This window comes from Hemibagrus wyckioides, linkage group LG28 (assembly GCF_019097595.1).
Source record: "Hemibagrus wyckioides isolate EC202008001 linkage group LG28, SWU_Hwy_1.0, whole genome shotgun sequence".
Taxonomy (NCBI): Eukaryota; Metazoa; Chordata; class Actinopteri; order Siluriformes; family Bagridae; genus Hemibagrus; species Hemibagrus wyckioides.
In genome coordinates this window covers 12,336,082-12,360,982 of record NC_080737.1, presented here as the reverse complement: position 1 = coordinate 12,360,982, position 24,901 = coordinate 12,336,082, and the positions used below count along the sequence as shown (strand labels likewise).

The window sequence follows — 24,901 nt, the reverse complement described above, 5'->3', positions numbered from 1 at the left end:
TTTTAATGACATAGGCATTAATATGGAGTCTGGAAAGGCTTTCCACAAGGTTTAGGAGTGTGTTTAACACAATTTTGTACCATTCCTCTAGAAGTGCATTTGTGAGGTCAGGCACTGATGTTGGACGAGAAGGCCTGGCTCCAGTCTCTGCTCTAATTCATTCCAAAGGTGTACTATCGTGTTGAGGTCCAGAATCTGTGCAGGCCAGTCAAGTTCCTCCATACCAAACTCGCTCATTCATGTCTTTATGGACCTTGCTTTGGTCACTGGTGTGCAGTCATGTTGGAATAGGAAGGGGTCATCCAAAATGTCTTGGTATGCTGAAGAGTTCCTTTCACTGGAACTAAGGGGTCAAGCCCAACCCCTGGAAAACAACCCCACACCATAATCCCCTTCCACCAAACTTTACACTTGACACAATGCAGGCAGGCAAGTACCGTTCTCCTGGTAACCACCAAACCTAGAATAGTACAGTGGATTGCCAGGCAGAGAAACGTCCAGTGGCAGCGTGCTTTACACTACTGCATCCAACAATTTGCATTGCACTTGGTGTTGTAAGGCTTGAATGCAGCTGCTCGGCAATGAAAACCTATTCCGAGAAGCACTCTGTGCACTTTTCTTGAGCTAATCTGAAGGCCACACGAAGTTTGTAGGTCTGTAGCTATTGACTCTGCAGAAAGTTGGTCACTTCTGTGCACTGAGCGCCTCAGCATGCACTGGACCCCGCTCTGTGATTTTACTTGGCCTACCACTTCGTGGATGAGTTCCCAGTTGCTTCCACTTTGTTATAATACCACTAACAGTCGACCGTGGAATATTTAGTATTGCAAATGTGGCAACCTATCACGGTACCACGCTTGAATTCACTGAGCTCCTGAGAGCAAATGCTTGTAGAAGCAGTCTGCATGCCTAGGTGCTCGATTTTATACACCTGTGGCCATGGAAGTGATTGGAACACCTGAATTCAACGATTTGCAGAGGCGTCCCAAAACCTTTGCCAATATAATAGAAACCACTCAGTTGCATGTTCAGTAAGACTGGACTCTCCCCAGCTTGCCCTGCAACTATTTCAGAACCTGCCCAAGTTCTCCTGCACCACCCCATTGTTTACATAATTTTTAAAACATTGATGCTTATTAGAAAGCCAAACACGGACAAACGCTCACCTACCTCAAAACACATGCAGCACAGTCCGTCCACGAATCTAGCATGGCATGATTGGACCCATCATCTCTCAGGGTAAAAGGAAGTCAGTGCAGTTATCTGTCCTGACAGGCAGGTAGTTGAATGAACTTCCTCTAACTGCCAAACAGCTAGTCAATGACTGCCATCCAATGGAGGCTTAAGACCTACCTCTTCACGAAACCATGGAATTGGAATTTATAATAGATAATTATTTCAAATTATCTACTAAATGTCTTTTGATTATACTTAATAATGTTTTACCTCAGTGGTACAAGTAGTCCCTAGGCTAATGAACGAACATGTGGATGTTGTTGATTAGAGACACTAAAGCAACTGTAGAATTTCTGACAACCACGCCTGCTAAATGTCAGTTTAAATGGCACAGTACCTGTAAGATGATCTGCTCATTAAACCCCAGCATGCACAAACATGCAGCTATACATAAATACAATAGATCTGTTACAAAGGCAGGTTTTGAAGATGCCAAAAGAATTAAACCACAATGCCTATTAAAATAAATTAATTGGATTGGAGAACTGTGAAAGTGTACAATTAGCAGAAATAAAAGGGATCACAGTGAACTTCTTTTAAAAACCTTTAATTTTAAATCAAACTCTCTAATAGGTTTCTGACACACACCAGCTTGTATCCAACTTATACATGTCCATCAAAGGTTCAGTGTTTTTCAGATAAAGAAAACTAGAGCTATGCATAGAATAATGCCTATAAAATACCTCCGGATTCACCGTATTTTACACCAGAAAGAGTGAATAACCTTTTAACCACCAAACCATACTTAGCTTTCTGCTGCTCTGCATTTCCTTTACTACACAGAAGCATGCAGAATAAAACCCAAAGAACTCAAATTCCAAACTACACCATAATATATCGACTCGGTTGTGGGTGTTTACTGATATTTAGTATCACTTCTACTTCCTTTCAAGGCCAATTTTTACAGAAGTACAATGAATTTGGTTGGACGATCAGAATGAAAAAAATAAAAAAATAAAAATAATAATGAAATTGTTATCTTCTTCCTGTTAAGCTAAACAAATGATTGCACAAATATAAATTTGCTTCAGTGCCTTAAACTCAACACTCCTTGTTCCTTCGAGTACATTCTTACTGAGTCCTTTCCCTGACAACCAGACTGTAGTAGGACTTTAGGAACTTAGGACTATAGGAAACACAGTAGTTACATGGAACAATGCTGTAAGCATATCCCTGTGTAAGTGGTAAATAGAAGTAGGTTCATTTGTTTGTTTGTTTGTTTTAAAGGAAGGAAGTGGAAACGTCTTCTTGCTCTCATGCATTCTCCTGGCTTGCTGCTAGACATCATAGAAGAGTCGAACCAAATGATACCGAATACCAAAAGCAATCACGCTCCCAAAGACCTGTGTGAAAGAATAAGAATTATTGTGAGACAAGAATACAATGATGCATTGCACGTAATGGAACAATGGAATGTAATGGAAAAGCAGAGTCACTGTTATCACCCTGAAGTTGATTATTTTCTAATAACAGCACTTCCCCAAGTGATTTATTCCTCTTATACCACAGCAATTTACTAACAATTGCAATTTATTAATTAAAGTATGACTAGTTTTCCCTTAATAGCTACACTTTTGGAAAAAAACAAAAAAACCCTGGTACCACTTCTATTATACTGCTATAAACAGTTCTTCCCTTTTTAGCTTCTCAGTGCAAAAGAAAGTGCAAATTTCTCTGCCATAAAGACTCTTAAAAAAATCTTATTGACCGTTACATATCACTAGGTATGTATACATGCTCACATCTTCGTCAATCTGAATGAATTCAATCTGACCTCAAGTTCTGGAAAGAACCCCGTTGTATGGGGGTTAGATCGGGTTAATATGTACACAAACATTTTAATCGGATTGCAATGTTTAGGGTACATTCAGTATAAAAAGTCCTTTCTGGAATCTGCAGTCAGATTGAATTCATTCGGATCGATGAAAATGTGAGCATGTGTACATACCTAGTGATATGTGTAGATCAACAAGCTGATTTGGATAAATGAGGTGTGCACATAAAGGCTTTTCAATCTGATTGAGTGGTCAGCTGACCATGGAGAACACATTAATGTACCTACTGACAGTCTGACTCCTACAAACATTAAATAAACATCTCCTAAGCCAGCATGATGGCAGTAGTTTCCAGACTTCATGCAGTCATTAAGTGCAAAAACTGTACATTCAGACAATGTTCCCTTGATATTGATAACATCCTGAATTCAAGAATTCAGTAGTATAACCAATGATACAGAGCAGTTGCACATTCACCTGTATTAACAGCATAATGGCTGTGAGGTTTCTCTCGTGTATGGGCCCAAGTATCTTGAGCACTAGATTTATTAGCGTCATGTTATTGCACTCCATAAACTCATCATCTCCCTCCTGACCCCTGCACACATCCAGCAGCCGTAATGTTTCTGCCACCTGCAGGACAGAAAAATAACTGCATCCTCATTTTAATGAAGAAAATGAATAATTATTTGTGAAATATTAATGTGCTTTATTCACACATCAACAAACTGAGTGACAGTACAGCTATGGCACTGTGGTCATATACAGATGATAGTGTAAAGTACTTTACCTTCACTATGAGCTGTCCTAATTGGCCAAGGTCCTTCTTTTTAAACTTCGAGTAGCTCATCCCAAGCTTTCCAGTGTCTGGCTGTAATCTGTAACAAGTTCATATGTGTAGAAACAAAAAGAACATTTAAATTCAATTCATTTAAAGGAATAAAGATTGTCCTGCATTCATTCAACATTAAACTAGCAAAAGAAATCCAATTTATACATGTATCTCACCCAAAATCTTTCAAAATCAAACATGTCTTTGTGAATACATGTGAGGTAAGTGGAAAATTCTGTATAACAAAAAATTTCGATTTGAAGATGCAACAAATCGACCGTAGTACCTGGGCAAGCGATGTCTAGGACATGGAACTATATGGAAGAGCTGCGGCAAGGAGTATATAAAGTTTATGACTTGAGGGATAAAGAAGAGCAGCATGGTTTTGCTGAAATGGCCGAGGATCCCGACCACGGCGAAGGTCATGCCAGCAAAGTAACAGAACGTGTCGCCTACAAAAACAGACGATGGGTACCTAAAGGAAAACAAGAACCCAACAATGGAGAACAGCAAGAACTCTACTTCCTGTAATCGTTCTATAACAAAACCAAATGTATGCAGTTAAATGCAATGATGCATTCACATTCGAAAAACGCGAAACCGGAAAAGACTTCAAACTAACCAGTTATGGTAGAAGAGAGCCAGCGTGGTGAAAAAGAACGGGATCATGAAGTACAAAGAGAAAACATGGTCATCTCTGTAGTCTCCTGGAATAAAAAGCAGATATGAGTTTATTTGTGTGAAATATGCTGAATATCTATAATATAATTGCACTTTCCTACTATACTGTTGCTACATGTATTTTTTCACATTCCAGTACAAATCTTTTGTTTTTTTTATTGCTTCAAATTCGTTTCTTCTTGTTCTAATAAATTAACATTCACACACTATCGTGCTACTGTGCCTATCAATCAGGCTATCGCTTTTGTTCAGAGGAAACTTTAATACCCAGTGGAAGCACAAACTCAGCACTTACAGATCAGAAGCAGGAATCAAATCCGCCACCCCAGAGCTGTGAGACAAACATGTTACCTACAAAAACACTGTGTCCCCTGTCAGGATACTGTAGAGACTTTGAGACTGTTTAGACTTTGTTTACCTTTAAAAGGCTTTTACTGTAATTAATCTGACTCATGAGCAAAGTGAGTGAGTGAAGCAAGAGGAAGCACTCTGCACTTGCAGAACTGAAGTGCTCTCACACACAACAGTACCACTACAACCTGCTTCACTGCTTCAGGCCTGTGCATGAATTTTACAGCAACTCGTGCTTATTTTTAATGACTACGGTAATCATGCAGGTCAGTGATGGAAGCACATGCTCTATATTAATGATACCCTTTAAATGCCATAACCTGAACCTGACAACTGGAACTATTTTAATGTTTACATAACCTAGGCTAGTTAAGACCAAATAATGCTTTTTTTTAGGCTTTGCATGATATCTATGACACTATGTACACTATATTTTGCCAAAGGTTTTGGGACACCCCTCCAAATCATTGAATTCAGGTGTTGTTTTTCAGGGGTTGGGCTCGGCCCCTTAGATCCAGTGAAAGAAACTCTTAATGCTTCAGCATACCAAGACATTTTGGACAATTTCATGCTCCCAACTTACTGGGAACAGTTTGGGGATGACCCCTTCCTGTTCCAGCATGACTCATAAAGACATGGATGAGCGAGTTTGGTGTGGAGGAACTTGACTGGCCTGCACAGACTCCTGACCTCAACCTGACATCCTTTGAGATGAATTAGAGCGGAGACTGCGAGCCAGGCCTTCTCTTCCAAGATCAGTGACTGACCTCACAAATGTGCTTCTACAGGAATGGTCAAAAATTCAGGCAGACTTCTCAAAACATTTGGCAATATAGTGTATGTATGACGATCCACTTAATAATCAAATAATTTTCCTTTGTCTCTACTCTTTCTTACAGAAATTGCCAGTAGTTTATTGTGATACACTCTGGTGATTTCTGGTATCAACATGGACTGTTACATATTTAGCAACAACTTTCCCCACTGATTATCTGTGGTGTACATAATGACGATGCTCATGTTAATAGTAGTAGTTAATCCTAGTTACTCTGGTATGCAAACCATACTTCTATTCTTAAAGGCTAGTTTGGTTGCTGCAATACAAATCCTCACCATTTAGCTCCAGTACATTGAAGATGATGATGGAGGCGGAGATGAAGAGAGCCTGTCCGGACTCGATGCCATTAATCCCAGCCAGAATGTTGATGGCATTTGTGCAGAACACAGCCAGCATTCCCATATATACATAATACAGGATACCTGGTAGGATAGAAGAAATGCAAATCCTTACACTGGTTTTAAAATGGTTTAAAGTTGCTGCACCTTCACAATATTAAACAGTGTAGACACACACAGCAAGTCTGTGTATTAACATGCGAGTTATACATAGACATAAAAGCATCAGCTAACCCAGGTCGAGGTGCATCCCCAACAGGGCTCGGAACGGTTTGGGAACAACTATGACAGTGTTGCCGAAGTTGGTGAAGTAGACCATGAGGAGAGGCAGCGAGGCCATAGTGGGCAGCAGCAGTTTGTGTCTCCATCGCAGGTTGAGCACGTCGTCAGCAAAGCCGAGGAAGATCATGCAGCAGATGGCTAACAGCGCACCGATCAGCTCGACAAACTTTACAGAATAAATCAAAGGAACTGGAGTTAGAAATGCTTTAGATACTATAAGAGCATTAGGTAAGAGAATTAATACCAAGCAGGGTGCTGTTTATTATATACTCATTTCATATCCTCAAGCAACACTGAAACATTCACCTCATTATGAGGAAAACGCTGACACTGCTCTCCTACGAAGCAGCTGAGGAAAGGCACAGGGATGAAGAGGAAAAGGATGATGAGGAAAACCGTGCCGCTGATCACACCTTGAGATTCGGGGCTGAAAGCATAGAAAACAAGTATTTAAATTGGGATAACAGGGATGCTCTATATTTATCAGGAGGAATCAATGATCGAGTGATCTGATATATCCAGGTTCACACATGCAAGAATGCAATGTGTGCAAGAATTACAACAATAGGAGGACACAAACACTGTGTTTTCCAAGATTCATAAATATCTTTAAATAATGTGACATGAAATAGTCCAGCAGTGGCAAACAGCTTTAAAGGCATTGAGAAGTAAGCAAAAGGGACAGTGGCAAGGTCAGCTCACATCTTGATTCTAAACTCCACCATACAGTATATGAAGCTATTCATCTTCTCCTGTGAGGGTATCCTTTTGATACTCGGGTTGACAATAGCTGGACTGGTGACCCTAAGGTGTGCGCATATGTGTGTGTGTGTGTGTGTGTGTCTGTATGGTCCCCTGTGATGACCTTTCGCCCCAGCCAGGAGGTATTCCTGCCTCGTGCCAGTGTTCCTATGACTGGCCATGGATTCATCAGGATAAATTAATCAAACATAAATACAGACTCACACTTCATTTTTTGTTGTTTTGTTCAAATCCCTGCCATAGAGTCTGGCAGATATGAAATGTTCCTTGAAGGCTGGAATGAGCTTGATTGTTGCAAAACATCCCAGAACAGACATGCAGCAGTTGATGATGAGGGGAAGCAAAGGGACTGGAGACATTTTTGGAAAAACTCCTATTTACAGTAATGAAGCTGTGACGGATGGACAGGTGTGAACGCTTCCCTGTCAACTTTTCCGACGATATAATTGACTTTGTCTATCAATGCACAAACCCAGACTCACAAATAGTCATGCTTGTCTTTGTTATCCGACTACTGCAGCTCGTGCTTGTTCACGCGACGCTTCTTTCATGTTGTTTTGCAACTTCTAAGCGCGCGACACGCCACACATCTGACCAATGAATGACAGCTCGAGCTAATTTAGCGAGCTAGCTAACTCCTCAACCCTATAGTGTTACACCCCTATCATTCTCTTTTTAAACACAAATAAACGTCCATTTGCTTAATAACGTGAAACAGTTTCTAGACCATAGCGATAAAACATATTAAAAATAATTTAGAAACCGGGAAGCGGCTAAACTTGAGAGAAATGTCAACGTTTCCAGCCGAGCCGCTGCACAATCCCAAAACTCCACGTCTACTTCCGTCAACATGAACGCTGCCTAAAAGACGCGGCTGAATCCCAAATGAGTAACCTACACTCGACATGCGCACTACGTAGGCCATACAGGAAATACATTTTACATCCTAGATAGTGCACTGTATCGAAAACACAACGCAATTTAGTATCCATCCAGTCAAGATGGTTTAACTTTAACCCACTTTATTGAAACTGCTGTCCAAATTCGACAGATAAAAACTAATGGAACCTATTAAATATTAAATAATCCGAGATGTATTAAAAGCATATAGTTCATATATTTTATTGCACATGTTTATTTTATTTATACTGTTTATTTAAAAAAAAATGTTTATTATTTAATTGACGTCGGACCTTTTAAGCGTGAACTCAAGCGGAAATCGATGTGCTTGGAGGTGCATTCACGTTGAATAAAGTTCATATTCTTTACTACATTCACTATCTCATTGTAGATGAGAGTAATATTGTTTCTTTATGGTTGACGTGCCAGATTAATAATACGATGTTTGAGAGAGAGGGGGAGAGAGAAGGGTAGAAAATACTATAAGTTATTTTAAGTAAAAAGAAAGTAATATTTACTAAAAAATAGGAGACGGGGCGGGGTGGGGTGGTAGGTGCATGGTTCCTTCCCCGAGACCAAAGACATGTGTTGTAGGCTGACTGGCTGATTAGTCCCCCTGGGATAGGCTCCAGGCTCCCTGTGACACTGTAGGATAAGCTACACTGTATTGCCAAAAGTTTTGGGACAGCCCTCCAATTCATTAAATTCAGCTGTTGTTGGTGGTTGGGCTTGGCCCCTTAGTTCCAGTGAAAGGAACTCTTAATGCTTCAGCATAACAAGACATTTTGGACAATTTCATGCTCCCAACTTTGTGGAAACATCAGACCTTCTCTTCCAGCATCAGTGCCTGACCTCACAAATGCGCTTTTAAACGAATGGTCAAAAGTTTCCATTAATACACTCCTAAACCTTGTGTAAAGCCTTCCCAGAAGAGTTGAAGCTGTTATAGCTGCGAAGGGTGGGCCAACTCCATATTACATTCATGTGCATGTAAAGGCAGATGTCCCAGTTTTGGCCTGGCTCACAGGCTCCCCTCTCATCTAATTTAGAGGTGTTCTATCGGGTTCAAGTGGTCAAGAGTCTGTGCCGGCCAGTTGAGTTCAAGTTCTAACTCGCTCATGCATGTCTTTAAGGACCTTGTTTTGTGCATTTGTGTGCAGTCATGTTGGAACAGGAAGGGGTCATGCCGCCAACCTGTTCCCACAAAGTTGGGAACATTAAACTGTCCAAAATATCTTGGTATGCTGAAGCATTAAGAGTTCATTTCACTGGAAACAAGGGGCCAAGCCCTATGTCTATATCTATATCCATATCTATATATAATCTGCAAGCTAGAACGACTGTCAGGCCACCAAGAAATGTCTCAGTGCTCCCGATGGCCAGTCCGCCCCTGAAGTAAGACAAATTTTGACATCCAGCCTTGGTCCGAAGCTAAAAACAAGTCATTTGTGATTTTAACTAGCACAGTTTCTGTACTATGGTGGGGCCTGAAACCTGACTGAAATTCTTCATGGATATTGTTTTCCTGTAAGAAGGAGCATAATTGAGCAGACACCACCTTCTAATATTCTAAACGGAAGGTTAGAAATTGGTCTGTAATTTGATAATTCATTAGGGTCTAGTTTAGGTTTCTTAAGAAGAGGCTTAATAACAGCCAACTTGAGAGGTTCAGGGACGTGACTTAATATAGCGAGGAATTAATAATGTTGAGAAGAGGCTCTTGTATGTATCATGTCTTTCAGCAATCTAGCTGGAATTGGATCTAACAAACACGTTGATTTAGCCATGGTGATAAGTTTATCTAGCTCTTCCTGTCCTATACCTGTAAAGCACTGTAGCTCTAGATGTGGAGCTTTAGGCGGGACTGGATCACAGGATGGTATCAAAGGTTCAACACCCATTATTTTTTCCTGATACTCTCAATTTTTTCAGTGAAGAAATTCATAAAGTCCTCACTACTAAACTGTGATGGAGTACTCTTTTCAGATATCTGATGTTTTGTTACTCTAGCCACTGTACTAAATAAGAATCTGGAATTGTTTTTGTTTATTTCTATCAGTTTGCTCATATGCTCGGCCCGAGCAGCTTTTAGAGTCTGTCTATAGCTGGACATACTGTTTTTTTTACGCAATTCTAAACACTTATAATTTAGTTTTTCTCCACTTTCACTCTAGGTTACGGGTTGCTCTCTTGAAGGCGTGAGTATGACTATTATACCATGGTGCAGGTGTTTTATCTCTGACCTTTTTTAATCAGATGGGGGCAACCAAGTCTAGTGTGCTGGTGAAAATAGTTCCTATGCTGTTAGTCACTTCATCTAGATCATCTGCATTTAGGGGTTTAGTAAAAAGGTGAGACAGATCAGGCAGATTACTTGTGAATCTGTCTTTAGTGGTCGGAATAATGGTTCTACCAAATCGATAACATGGAGAGAAATGGTTAATATGTTCTACAGGTAGAGTATACACTAAAAGGTGATGGCAGTTAGAGGCAGTGGCATCTGCTCCATGTGATATAATTAAATCTAGCGTATGGTTAAAATGATGAGCTGGTCTAGTAATGTTTTGTTTGACCCCAAAGGAATTTAGCAAATCCATAAATTTGAGACCCAAACCATCATTAGTGTCATCTACATGAATATTAAAATCTCCAACAATCAACACTTTATCAAAATTAATCAATAGGTCTAAGAGTAGATGTGCAAACTCTTTTAGTCTATGCACGGTAGCCAGAGCAAGATATAGCAGGGATTTTTAACGTATTTTTTTAGTGCAACACTAAAGACAAACACTTCGAATGAGTTAAACCTGGGTCCTGTTTTATGAGTAAAAGTAAGAAGCTATGTGTGCACTTGTATCAGTCTGGTGAGTTGAACCATAGCTACCATAGTTGTGATCTGAGGTATGACTCACCAGTCAGATGGTGCGTAGTGTCTTGGAAATGTTGTCTGAGAGGACTTCTGCTCCAACTCTGCTAGGGTGCAGGCAGTCAGCATGGTAGAGCCTAGGACACACCCAAAAATGCCTCGACGGGCTGTTTTGGCAGCAAAAGGGGGACCAACACAATATTGGGCAGGTGGTCATAATGTTATGCCTGATCTGTGTACTGTATCTGGAATTTGGGGGGCAGTAGGACAATGGGGCAGTTCAGTGGCTTGTTCTTTACTAAAAACTTCCCTGTGATCGCCTTAGTCCCCAGGAATGAGTGTAGGCTGGTTGCGGGCTGGGCTCTCCACAGAAGTGGTTAAGCATGGACAGGTGGTGTGAATATTGTGGCAGTGATTCAAGCAATATGGGAACCATTGAGTCAGTTCTTTGTCCCAACATAAGAACATAGGGTTGTGTACCTGGAACCATGGAAAACCTAAGATAACTGGGTTGGTGGTTGAGGAGGTGAAATAAAAGGAGAGTTTCTCCATGTGGAAGAGTCCCACTTGCATAGTGACAGGGACGGTATGACAGGTGATGTAGCCCTCTCTGATGGGTCAGTTGTTGACTGCCATGATGTGGAGAGGGGTGGTGCAGGGTGATGTAGGTAGTTGCAATTCTTCCACAAATTGATGATCTATAAGATTGACAGCTACTCCGGAGACAACTAGGGCTACAAAACAATGGTTAACATGAGCAAGGGGCAATGTTATAGGAACAGTTACACTACACAACCAAGAGATCCAGCCCACCTTAGAGCCTTGATGTGAGGGTTTCTCAGGACAGGCAGCACATTGGTGATCAGCTTTACCACAGTAGAAGCATAGTTGGAGTTGGGGTCGGTGCTGAACATTTCCTGTTTATAATTACAAAATAAATATTATATTAATATGACCTGAGCATAAACCCTTTCTATCAATATGCTCGTGTTCCAATACACCAGTGGAATGGAAATGGACATGTTGCATATGTTCCTTCAGTATAAACTAACATTTTCTGGTTGTGAAAATCAGTCTGATATGAATGAGTACTTTCAGTGGGCTTTTAGTGTGAGACGTGTGTTTTCCCTCTGTGGGGATACAATTAGACAAAATTCAGTGGTTGAAGATGAAATTTGAGCTGCTTATGATCAAGCCCTTGGAGCGTCTCAGAGAGCAGAAATGGGTTTGATATCAGTATTTGCTTAGAAGATAGAAACACTTGTGTGGAAAAAGTTTTTTGGAATGTTTCTTTAAATATATTGCCACTAGTAGCCTAGGTAAGAACAGAAATTCTTATGAACCACTAGAAACTTTTAAAGTCCTGAGTGTTTACTTTCATATGAGCTTCATATTTACCACCAGGTTGGAGTGTGACATGACAAAGACATTCAACCCCTGATTTAATAGCCAAGATCATTATAGGCATGATTGTGACACTCAGGGAGCTAGTGAACAGAAGAGGAGATGGACTTTGGGTCAGGAAGCTGCTCTACACAGCTCTAAAGGAACAGAAGTGGAAGTTATATACAGGTATAACATGTAATTACATATATACATAACTTTTTTTTTTAATAATGTAAAATGCCTTATTTTTAGTAAATGTTTCCTGACCTAATGAACTAACACGAGCATGTGTTTATAATCGAGACTCGATTTGAGGCTCAGTACACAGTAAAGAACAACAAACATGATTCGGTGTCTTCCATAGAAAAACTAAATAAATAACCGAAACATGATGCAGTTATTATTTAAAATTGCTGAATTATTAAATTCAATTTTTCTATTCATGAAAACTTTAAGAAACTCAGCAGAGAGAGAGAAAGAAAGAAAGAAAGAAAGAAAGAAAGAAAGAAAGAAAGAAAGAAAGAAGATTTGAGCAAACATAAATAGAATTAATTTTAAAAATGTATGTTTATTTTCTATATATAATAAATGTCTCATAAGTCTAATTATAATCTCTGTATTAAACATACATATTATACGTTTATTATAAGAAACTAAAGATTTCTATTTGAATATTGGTAGTTTTCTAGATGAATGTTTTATCCACCATGGCATTAAAATCTGCTCAGTAGAGTGGTATAGAATGATGATGTAGAAATGAACACTAAATGAATGCTAGGAGTGATTATTCTCTTGATTCTGTTCTTGGGATGTTTTTCTCTACAGTTTTCTGTGGACAATCTTCATATGAAGCATCGGGTCAATCACTTTGTGCTTAATGAGACACGGTATAACCTGGGACCAATTCTAGTGTTTGGGGGGGGGGGAATTGGGGGAAGGGGGGGTGCGTTGCTATTGGAATCAGAATCAAATTATACGTCATTAAGAACAGACGCTTCGGTTGTCATGGCAAAGATTTATCACAACAACGACGAACAGCGACGAAGCAAGACGCAACTTTTTGAGAGAAAACCAAAAGATAATTTTCTTAGAAAACCAGCGACAAAGCGATCATTTTATTAGAAAACCAGCAAGAAAGCGATCATTTTGTTAAAAAAAAGCAACGAGAAAGACATCATTTCGTTAGAAAACCAGCGAAAAAGACATAAAATAACCAGCGATCAAGAGAAGATTCAACTTCTGCTTGTGTAAAAAGGTATTTTAACAACAACAGGTTTTTAAATAAACCAAAACATTAGCGTTTTCTTAATGTTCTTGACTGTTTTCAGGAAATTAACTTCACCCCTTTTAATATTCATAAATAACGAGACTCGCTTACGGAAAGCTAATTGTCGTTACTTTGTTGGCTCATTAGCTCCGTTAACACTCCTGTAGTTAATGTACGTTTATAAATGAGTGTAATGTTAGCCTAGCTAAACACTGTGGAGATTTATAAGTCAGTATAATGAGTTATAAACCGTTTTATAAACAAAAATGGTAATTCGCTGTCCAAGAGACGATGCTTGTCACCACAACTGTGCCGTGAGAAAACTTTATTTACTTATTTGCTTTGCTTCAGCTATCGCTTTAGATCGCTAATCCTCCGTGAGGCTCACGGGCGAGTCGGTTCATTGAATCGATTCCTTTATGAACTAATTGAAGGAGTCGACTCCATCGTGAAGTACACGTCACTTTTGCACAAACGTGAATAAATAAAGAGTGTAGAAAAAATAGTTAATTGAACTGTGCACTTTTTCTTGGCAGATGCAGTCGTGTCAAATGACCAGTCCTGTTGAAGTTCAGGACAGAAATGCTGGTGTCATGAGTGGTAACGTTTTTTTTTAATTATCACTATTAAAAAATATTACACTGGTTAAATAATAATTTATTATGTATAGGGCTGAACTTTTTCTGATTCGGGACAGGGCCTGAGGTGTTATTAATTACATGTTGGGTCTGTTTTTTTTCTTCAGCTGGAGTGTTTTATCAGGATGAAGGTCATCTTCTTCTGCAGAAAAGGGGGCGCAAACTGGTAATGAATCAAATAAAGTTTTGCTAGAATAGCAGACATCTGGCTGGTTTTATTACAGTCATGTTCTGTGCTTACGAATCAAGCATTTATCCTAATTCCTTACAGATTATAATCACGGACCCAAATGACTGCAATCGCGACATGATGGCCGAGCTCTACGGAGTAAAAATGTCGTCTTTACTGAAGTCACCTCCTAAAAGGCCTAAATGCAGCATCACTGTGAAGGATCCTGTACCTCCAAAAACCACACCCACAAAGGAGGCGGAGCCGAACACTGCCCCTGCTTCAGAGGTGAATACTGAGCTGGACAATTTCACAGTGTACTACAAAAATACTACTACACAGGAGAAAAGAAACAAATCCAGCTGTTTTAGTGGTGTTGTGTGTAATATTACTTTATTTCAGTTTAGATACATTATGATGGACATGACGAACTTTTAACTTGGACTTGCATTGTTCAAAGCACATCATTATTGAAAGTGTACAATGCTGGTTTGACTTTATTTGTAGTGACTTTTATCAAAAATATATACGCATTACTTTAGGAACAATTCTCATGTGTTACACTGTCTCACCTGTTTAGCTTAATGACTGTCTGAATACTGCATGACTTAACACTGGGAGATATTAAAGCCTAGTTTAGTTCAATAGTTTAAGTGCTGTAGCTTGTACTATTACTTTAGAAACATTACATTGATCCCGTGTGTGTGTGTGTTCTTCCATCAGACTCAATCCCAGAAAAAGCCCAGGCAACCGGTCAGATTCTTCATTCCCCTGACAGAGGAAGAGAAACAGGAGGCAAAGAAAGCCAACATCAGTTTTGGTGATTTCTTGTCCGAGCACTTGGCGCTTACAGGGGGTGACATTGTGGAGACTCCTGCCCCTCTACAAACCACACCCCCAAAGAAGGAGGAGCCAAACACTGCCCCTGCTTCTGAGGTGAATACTGAGCTGGACAATTTCACAGTGTACTACAAAAATACTGCTACACAGGAGGAAATAAACAAATCCAGCTGTTTTAGTGGTGTTGTGTGTAATATTACTTTATTTCAGTTTAGATACATTATGATGAACATTACATTGATCCTGTCTGTGTTTTCCCTCAGACCCAATCCCAGAAAAAGCCCAAGGAACCGGTCAGATTCTTCATTCCCCTGACAGAGGAAGAGAAAGAGGAGGCAAAGAAAACCAACATCAGTTTTGGTGATTTCTTGTCCGACCACCTGGCGCTTACAGGGGGTGACATTGTGGAGACTCCTGCCCCTCTACAAACCACACCCCCAAAGGAGGCGGAGCCAAACACTGCCCCTGCTTCTGAGGTGAATACTGAGCTGGACAGTTTCACAGTGTACTACAAAAATACTGCTACACAGGAGGAAATAAACAAATCCAGCTGTTTTAGTGGTGTTGTGTGTAATATTACTTTATTTCAGTTTAGATACATTATGATGAACATTACATTGATCCTGTCTGTGTTTTCCCTCAGACCCAATCCCAGAAAAAGCCCAGGGAACCGGTCAGATTTTTCATTCCCCTGACAGAGGAAGAGAAAGAGGAGGCAAAGAAAGCCAACATCAGTTTTGGTGATTTCTTGTATGACCACCTGACATTTACAGGGGGTTACATTATGGAGGCTCCTGCCCCTCTACAAACCACACCCACAATGGAGGCTGAGCCAAACACTGCCCCTGCTTCAGAGGTGAATACTGAGCTGGACAATTTCACAGTGTACTCAAGCTATTTTAGTGGTGTTGTGTGTTATATTATTTCAGTTTAGATACATTATGATGAACATTACATTGATCCTGTCTGTGTTTTTCCTCAGACCCAATCCCAGAAAAAGCCCAGGGAATCGGTCAGATTTTTCATTCCCCTGACGGAGGAAGAGAAAGAGGAGGCAAAGAAAGCCAACATCAGTTTTGGTGATTTCTTGTATGACCACCTGACATTTACAGGGGGTTACATTGTGGAGGCTCCTGCCCCTCTACAAACCACACCCCCAATGGAGGTTGAGCCAAAGAACACTCCTGAGCCTGCTCCTGTTGAGGTCCAGCCCTCAGAGCCTCATCCCACTGCCTCTCCTAGTAACCCAAAAGAGAGGAAGAAGTACGATCGGGAATTCCTGCTGCGTTTACAGTTTGTCAGTGCCAGCATGCGCAGACCCGAGAGTTTTCCAGACATCCCCGGCGTCGTTCTGGACAAGGTAAACATGACTCTATAGGAGCACAGTGATTCACTCAGTATAAAGCGTCAGGCTAATATATCACTTTTTATTGCCCTGGAGCAGGTCGAGGACCTGTCTCACAAAAGGAACTTCAAAATTAATTAACCAGTTTTATTAATTGCAACATTAAAGTCTTGTGTATCTGAGAGTTGATCAGTCTTTTATTTGGTGCGTTAATTAAAAGCTAAGAAATTGATGAAGTCACAGCCTTTCAGTTTTAAATAAACATTTCAATTGTTTTTGTCTTCTCTCAGCAGTGTGATCTGAAAAAGCCAAACAGGATCATCACCCGCGTGTCTCTGAACGATGACGTGCAACTGGACAAGGCTGAGAAAGCCTGGAAGCCGGCGATGAAGAAGTCCCGCGGAGACGAGGATGACCAGGAAATAGTCAAGACCCAGGAGCTCTTCCAGAAAGTGCGCAGTATCTTGAATAAACTGACGCCGGAGATGTTCCAGCAGCTCATGAAACGGTTCATGGAGCTGACCATCGACACCGAGGAGAGACTTAAAGGCGTCGTGGACCTCATCTTCGAAAAAGCCATTTCTGAACCCAATTTCTCCGTCACTTATGCCAACATGTGCCGCTGTCTTGTGGGGGTGAGTCGCCACACCCAGCCTCTCGGTCCACATTTATCGGTCATGTCAAAACCTACACTTTATTCTATACATACACAAGAGCTGTTCATCTATCTATCTATACACATACACAAGAGCTGTTCATCTATCTATCTATACACATACACAAGAGCTGTTCATCTATCTATCTATACACATACACAAGAGCTGTTCATCTATCTATCTATACACATACACAAGAGCTGTTCATCTATCTATCTATACACATACACAAGAGCTGTTCATCTATCTGTCTATACACATACACAAGAGCTGTTCATCTATTCATCTAATTTCCACCCATAAGGGGAAAACAGCAAAACTAAAGCTACATGCAAAAGGGCTGTGTTGATTTTCATGCAGGTTACTTGATAGGATGCTGTCATCGATATACCGAAGTGTCTTTTGGCTTAAAATGACATTTACGTTTGGTGACAGTTTCACATTGTTTCCTGTTGCACTGTTTTCCTGCTGTAATAGCTTTATCAGGCCACATGGGAGAGACACAACACATCCTGGCGAGATTATGAGTCTCCATTTGTCTTCTGGAATGTAAAAGAGCTCCCTCTTGTGGCTATTCCTGATAATGAAACCATCTGTGTAGTTTAGAATAATGTTCATGTTCAGGATGCTCTGCAGCAAATGAACTATGATCATCTGGGAAATTGCACAATTATCTACTAGTTTAAAAAGACCTCGATCCTGGTGGTGGAGGGATTATGTTCTTGCTTTGTCTTTGAGATTCTCATTAGGTTTGAGACACGTCAACTGTGTTTGTGGCTCCTCTGATGACCTCAGTTTTGTGCTACTTGTGTTTGGGCCACTGATTACTGATGGGATTGAGGAACTGAGGAGCGTTTTTAATGAAATGTTTCTGTACATTACAGAAGAACATATAAAGTGTAAAGCTGATCAACAGACTTGAGTGTTGAACATGGCTAGATAGATTCATCTTTAAAAAAGCACATAATCGTCTGGTTTTTAAATCGTCTTTTTTTTCTGCTTTGTCTAGCTGAAAGTGCCCACCTCTGACAACTCTGGAGCCACTGTGAATTTCCACAGACTGCTGCTGAATTGCTGCCAGAAAGAGTTTGAGAAGGACAAAGGCGATGATGAGATCTTTCAGCAGAAGCAGAAGGAGCTGGATGCTGCCACAGAGGTGCTGCACACACAACATCTCTCTATCTCACACACTCGCGCACGTCTTTTAACTACGCAATGTGGATTTATAGGAAATCTTCAGATCTTTTATATGTAAAGCATGTTTAAGACCATGGAGAAAATAAGCTGTGTATGTAAACCTTACACTAATAATGTGGTAACCAGCGTACCGTGACTAAACGCTGATGTTTTCCTGCAGGAGGAAGTTGAAAAGCTGCTAAACGAAGCCCGCCGCCGTTCCCTCGGCAACATCAGATTCATTGGAGAGCTGTTTAAGCTGAAGATGATGAAGGAGCAGATCATGCACGTCTGCATCGTCAAGCTGCTGAAGAACCACAACGACGAGAGTCTCGAGGTTCTCTGCAGACTCCTGTCCACCATCGGCAAGAGCCTGGACCTCGAGAAGTCAAAAGTAACTAGTGCTCACAAACACACAAACACACACACACACCCTGCTGAATTCTCTTTAGTCATGTTAACGTCAGCACTGCTGCAGTGTGTTAAATGTGTGTGTGTGTGTGTGTTTGTGTGTGTGTGTGTTATAGCCCTGTATGGATCAGTACTTCCAACAAATGGAGCAGATAGTAAAGGAGAGAAAAACATCTTCAAGGATCCGCTTCATGCTGCAGGACGTGTTGGACCTGAGAAAAGTACATTTCATTTTCTTTATTTGACCTCAGACATTTTAAAACAGACTTTCTCTCTCACTTCATCACTTTACCTTTAATTGTCGTAGTTTTTTTTAAGCACTTTTGTTGTTCAAACACATTTATTTTGTTGATCATGCTCAGAGCAGAACTTTTCACACTTGCCTTCTTTAAAGAGGAAAGTAGCCATATATTTAACCTGGTGTTTTGAAGAGCTTTTTCTTTATTGTTTCTATAAAAGATTAGGGCTGTTTTGTGTGTTCTGTCATAAGAAAGGGTGTAATAATTCACGTTATACTGGGTGTAAAAACATGGTGTAAACAGTAGAGGTGGCACTGAATCCGCATGCAGGATCGTTATCAGACCAGATCCAAGCCAGATAATGGTGGATCAGATATCCGAGAGAGCCAGAAGGATTTGAATTTGTTCACATTCTCCTGCCTCTGATCCTCCTGCTCTTTTCTATGTGTACAGAATAACTGGGTTCCCCGGCGAGGTGACCAGGGCCCTAAAACCATTGACCAGATCCATAAAGATGCAGAACTGGAGGAACAAAGAGAGCAGATTAAAGTGCAGCAGCTGCTTCTGTCCAAGAAAAACTCGAGTCAAGAAAGACGAGGCAAAATGAATCAGCCTCAGGAGGAGGGCTGGAACGGGGTACCCAGCAGGACCAAGAAGCAGCCCATCGACACGCCTCGCCTTACTGAGGTACTGAAAGACCTGAGTGCAAAACAACAAAACCATCAATTTATGACGAGTTTGTTTGAGAAATTGAAATGAATGTAATGTTCATAGACCATAAAGTGGCTTAAGGTCAGTTTGTGTGTGTGTCTTTGTGTGTGTGTGTGTATTTATTTCTTTATTTAATTTATTGTCACAGCCTGACGCAGGACGGTCGGCCATGGGCACCCTGAACCGATTCTCAGTCCTTCAGCAGTCAGGACCTTCATCCACATTGTCCTCATCCTCATTGGACTCTAAGTGCAGAGTTCCCCAGGACCAAGAGCTGGACAGGAAAGGTATCTGTAATTGTTCTTAGTAATTTAATGTGTATTTTTCTGTTTGAACTGCGTCTCAATAGTGTAGATTTTATTCCTGATAAAATATCATTATCATGAATTCTGTGGACTGCACTTCCTTCTTCCACCCACATGGAAGCGTCTGCTGTCCATCAAGCAACAGATATTGAACTGCATCATTAATTACTGAGTGTAAAGTTAGTATGAATGTCTTAGTCTTAAAGCTTGTATTAATTCATCAAACATTTATATGTTGTTATGTTGTCTTTATTAGTGAGCAAACCGGCTCTGAGTGAGGAGGAGGTGGAGAAGAAAACCACCGCCATCATAGAGGAGTACCTGCACATCAACGACCTGAAGGTGAAAATGACTGCAAGTGAAATTCTGTACTGCAGTCGCTTTAAAGCCAGAAGTGTTATGTTCAAACTCTTTCTCTCTCTGTCCTGTAGGAGGCAGTACAGTGTGTAGAGGAGCTGAACAGTGCGTCTGTGCTCTTCGTCTTCATACGTAATGCTGTGGAGTTGGTGCTCGATGGCAGCACCGTCGCCCGAGAGCGCATCGGCCTTCTGCTGCACGAACTGATCAGCACCAGGATTTTACCTCCTAAGCAGTACTTCAGAGGGTGAGTGTTCCTCAGACCAGCAGGAGAACGCTGTTGGTTCCACAGATATAAATCACAAAACCCTGCTATTTTACGTTACTGATAAATGTCCCAATAGACTTTGTCAGGTTTTTTTTTTTATATATATCACCGTGATATGTGTCCTTATATTCCACACTCTCGTCACCCTGCTCCGATGATGACCTCAGTTTTGTGCAACGTGTCTGGGCCACTGATGATCATTGTTGGGATTGAGGATCTGAGGAGCACTCGGGCTTCTACTTTAATGTCTCGTTTCTGTAAAAACCATCAGGCGTCTGTATGACTCAGATTTTCGAGCGAGCGTTCAGAGAATCAGACTGTGAAGCGATTCTGCTGAGCGCCACACACCTGAGCCTTAACAATGACGTCCATCATGTTCAGATTTCTGCTTCACTTCATTCAGAGCGGTGATCCTGAACTCGGTGAAGAGTTCATTACAGCCTGCAGATTCATTAATCACTGTATTAATCCCCGTCTTGTTAAATTATGTTTCAGTGTTTACACACAAGAGCAAAGAGTGAAAAGTATCTTTCCTCCAACAAGGAAAAATAAACAGGGTTTTTTCCCCCACATGTAGGTTATTGTCCTTTTGCAATGCAGAACTATGGCACAAAAAATAAATACTTTATAGATTGAGTTTTTTTTCTTTTGAGAGGCAAAATTTTATTTAGAGGCTAAAAATGTGGGGGTGCTTATGGTGGACTCTTTGAACCGTCTATAAAATCGTGTGTGTGTGTGTGTCTTTTCAGGCTTCAGGAGATTCTGGAGGTGGCTGATGACATGGCCATCGACATCCCTTACATCTGGCAGTATCTGGCAGAGATCATCACACCCATGCTGCATGATGGAGGAATCCCCATGGGACTGCTCTTCAGGTACACTTCTTACTGTAACAGTGTTTATCGAGCAGCAAAACCTTCATTTGACAGTGTGATAGGGATAAGCACATTCTGGAAATAGGAACCTGATTTAGGTGAAAAAAGATGAGCAATAATACATGAATTTCAGTCTGTGCTTTGAAAAACTGGGCGGTTACAGTTCGTACATCACGACTAAACATAGCTCTGTTAGAGAAGGAAGCAGCGTGTACGTGAGACCTGCATCAGTTTAAACTGTTCACATAAGTTACACTGAAGAAGCGTTCACTAGACGCCACATCAGACACGAAACCTAGATGTCCTCAGGAACCCCTCACTGTTCCCAAATATTGACTAATCTTCAAAATCCAGAATAGTGCAACTGGAATCAAAGGTTTGGAGGTTAAGATTCAGGCAGTAATAACACTGAATACTGGTTTAGGGTTGTGCAGAAGTCTGTGATCTGATGAACTGTTCTTCTGTCAGAGACACAGTCACATGCTGCTGTACTGCTTCCACTATTTCTAACAGATAATGTAATATTTTTAGGTAATTAACATAAACTCTCACTGTGTGTGTGTGTAGAGAGGTGACGAAGCCATTGCTGCCAATAGGAAAAGCTGCTGTGCTGCTGGTTCACATCCTCAACCGACTGGTACGTGTCTCTCTCTCCCTCTCTCTCTCTCTCTCTCTCTCTCTCTCTCTCTCTCTCTCTCTCTAACTGTTTGAGATCTGAAATATCTGAGCAGTTACTACCTCATATGAAATTATCAGTTCTGATACTGACCTGGTTACTGCTGTCCCTACACTCTAAAGTAACATGTGAATCGTCTAGAATGTCAATGTAAATGTTAAGATTTTTTCATCCTTTTATTTTTAGAGTCACAATAAAGCTGGTGCTTTGTGGATTGATGCTGGACTCAACTGGAAGGACTTCCTACCTGAGGATGAGGATGTCAACAAGTTTGTGACGCAGCAGGTAACAAGACTGCTTTTATATACCTGTGTGTGTGTGTGTGTGTGAGTGTGTGTCATTACCCATATACAGCCGAACACTGCACTCAGCAAGGTGTAACTCTCACGAAGAAAGTAATTCGACTCCTCTGCAGCAATCAAATTCTGTGTTGGGTTGCTGCTTTGATTTTTAGGTCTTAAAAAGAGAAAATAATCTCTGTACAAATTGTATTTAACTTGTGTCTATAATTACCTAATGATTTTTATTTAGAGCTTCCCTCAGACAATGGTCTGCTTTCACACTGAACCCCCAAAATAACAAACAGTTACTTCATCCAACCAGAATTTCAGTCTGATTCCGAATGCTCTTTGTCTGCAGAAAGTGGAGTTTACGCTGGGGAGGAGACCAGAAAGAAGCAGCTAAAGAAAGAAGGAGAAGCTGGAAAAGCTGAGAAAGAAGGAGCTGAGAGCCAAGAAGCTGATCAATAATATTTCATCAGTTATTCTTAGTAGATGATCTGACAATAAAAGAATCATTGAAAGAAACATTAGTGACATTGTGTGTAGAAATGTATGGCCATGTGCTTGTTTTTGCTCCAAAGACTTGATTTAGAAGTTGATTCACTCATAAAACCTGCCATGTGATAACAGTTCTTAGTATGTGAAGAGATAAACTCCATTTCCCACAATGCACCATGGCCTACAAGCATGGCTGTACCAGACTCCAACACCCACTACAACACAGCCTCCTTCATTTTGATCATTTTCACCTAAGGACTTTCACATCATCGTTTCAAGGCACTCCCCTCCTGCCGAAGACTGTGGTCCATCAAGACAAAACCTCATGCCATGAAAACAGTTTCTTTTTTGATCAGCAACTGGCCTCATCAACAACATGCAGGACGTACCATGGACTCTTATCTGCCTACTTGGACACACAAACCCCCTTTGTTTTGTTTTGCACCTGCACCTTATTTTACCTTCCTACCTCAAACTGAGTTTTGCATTGGTCCACTAATGTACAGTTAATGTCCACTTAATGTTTCTATCTGCACTGACTGTAGCACTGCTAATTTAATGCTTGCACTGGTTTACTTTATATACAATATAATACTGCACTATTACACACTTTATATTTCCTCTTGCTAAAGATTTGCTTAGATTTTTCTTGATATTTTTTATATTTATATTTTTATTGTTGTGCACCAATACACCAAGGCAAATTCCTTGTACATGTACTTTGTCTGTGTTATGTGTAGCACCTCTGGTCTAGGAGAAATGTTGTTTCACTTCACTGTGTACTGCATTTGCTATATATGGTTGAAGTGACAATAAAGCTTCTTTGACTATGACTTTGACTTAGTAATAAATCTGATTCTGATTCACGTTTTTTTTAAAGGGACAAGCACATAGGCTGCTGCTATGATATTGAATGACTATTGGGACGTGGACATGATTGTGCCCCATCATTGACTATGCAATCTTTGAGCACATGCTGTACTGGGGATTTCTGTCACACTTGCTTTTTTGTGCAGCTTAACAGGAACACTGTTGAAGAGATCCTTCACACTTTAGCATCAGGAATGTCTTGACATCATGCTGACTGATTTGACCTTGAATCAGCAGTGGATATGAAATATTTTCACTATATTCTAATTGACTAACACTATGCTATTTGCTATGCTATTTGACATTGTATGGACCATTATTTTTATATATATATATATATATATATATATATATATATATATATATATATATATATATATATATATATATATATATATATAAAACCATTTATAGTATTTCCATTATGGTATTTATACCATTTATGGTATTGTTAAAATAGCTCAGTCCTAGCCCAAATTTATCTTTAGTAGCAAGCTAAAATGTTTACATCCCCTTTGATTAACCCTCTAGGTATTTGACTTTAATATGTAAAGTTGGGTGTCTGATCCTTTAAGAAACATCATCAACATTTAATGCTTGATGAATGGCACCAGGTATGTTAAATTAGGCATGAATTTTATAGATCTCCAGGAGCAGTCTCAAGCAACAATGGGATCAGGGAAACAGCTGTCAGAAGATCTAAAAATTAAATTGGTAAACTTTCATAAAGCTGGAGAGGATTATAAAACAATTCAAAGCGTTTAGGGATACCAGTGCCAACTTTGAAGACCATAATCCAGAAACGGAAGAAACATGGACACACTAAGACTCACACTAAGGAGTGGAAGACCAAGAAAAATAACAGAAAGAGGTGCTAGGCAACTTGCACGAGAGCTACGTAAAAGGTCTTAGCAGCAAGTGGAATAAAAGTCCACATCTCCACCGTCAAGTGCAGTCTGCACAAGTCTGGAATGTTTGGGGGAAAAGCACGCAGGAAGCCATTGCTTACTTCTAGACACAAGTCAGTATGCTTAGAGTATGCTAAAGAGCATGTGAACAAACCAAATGAGTT

General features: G+C 40.4%; 2 protein-coding genes and 2 non-coding genes across 4 annotated transcripts; 3 read left to right on the top strand and 1 right to left on the bottom strand.

Annotated features, from left to right (window-relative positions):
* Positions 1–1,780: 1,780 nt before the first annotated feature.
* On the bottom strand, positions 1,781–7,945 carry dpagt1 (dolichyl-phosphate (UDP-N-acetylglucosamine) N-acetylglucosaminephosphotransferase 1 (GlcNAc-1-P transferase)). The gene is made up of 9 exons (XM_058383869.1): positions 7,300–7,945; positions 6,640–6,760; positions 6,286–6,499; positions 5,989–6,135; positions 4,466–4,550; positions 4,130–4,318; positions 3,802–3,889; positions 3,489–3,644; positions 1,781–2,579 (listed from the first exon to the last, which is right to left on the bottom strand). Exons 1-9 carry the CDS (start codon positions 7,452–7,454, stop codon positions 2,514–2,516), a joined length of 1,221 nt encoding a protein of 406 aa, XP_058239852.1. The 5' UTR covers positions 7,455–7,945; the 3' UTR covers positions 1,781–2,513.
* Positions 7,946–14,459: 6,514 nt separating this feature from the next.
* On the top strand, positions 14,460–23,707 carry LOC131348689 (eukaryotic translation initiation factor 4 gamma 1-like). Its single transcript, XM_058383824.1, has 17 exons — positions 14,460–14,609; positions 15,045–15,257; positions 15,425–15,637; positions 15,805–16,017; positions 16,144–16,521; positions 16,797–17,141; positions 18,172–18,318; positions 18,520–18,732; positions 18,866–18,970; positions 19,442–19,709; positions 19,846–19,986; positions 20,261–20,346; positions 20,436–20,608; positions 21,379–21,504; positions 22,072–22,141; positions 22,367–22,465; positions 22,820–23,707. Exons 1-17 carry the CDS (start codon positions 14,460–14,462, stop codon positions 22,862–22,864), a joined length of 2,985 nt encoding a protein of 994 aa, XP_058239807.1. The 3' UTR covers positions 22,865–23,707.
* Positions 17,940–18,014, top strand: LOC131348808 (small nucleolar RNA SNORD66). Its single transcript, XR_009203992.1, has one exon. It is a non-coding gene; the product is annotated as a small nucleolar RNA SNORD66 (small nucleolar RNA).
* LOC131348806 (small nucleolar RNA SNORD66) lies at positions 20,779–20,854 on the top strand. Its single transcript, XR_009203990.1, has one exon. It is a non-coding gene; the product is annotated as a small nucleolar RNA SNORD66 (small nucleolar RNA).
* Positions 23,708–24,901: the final 1,194 nt, after the last annotated feature.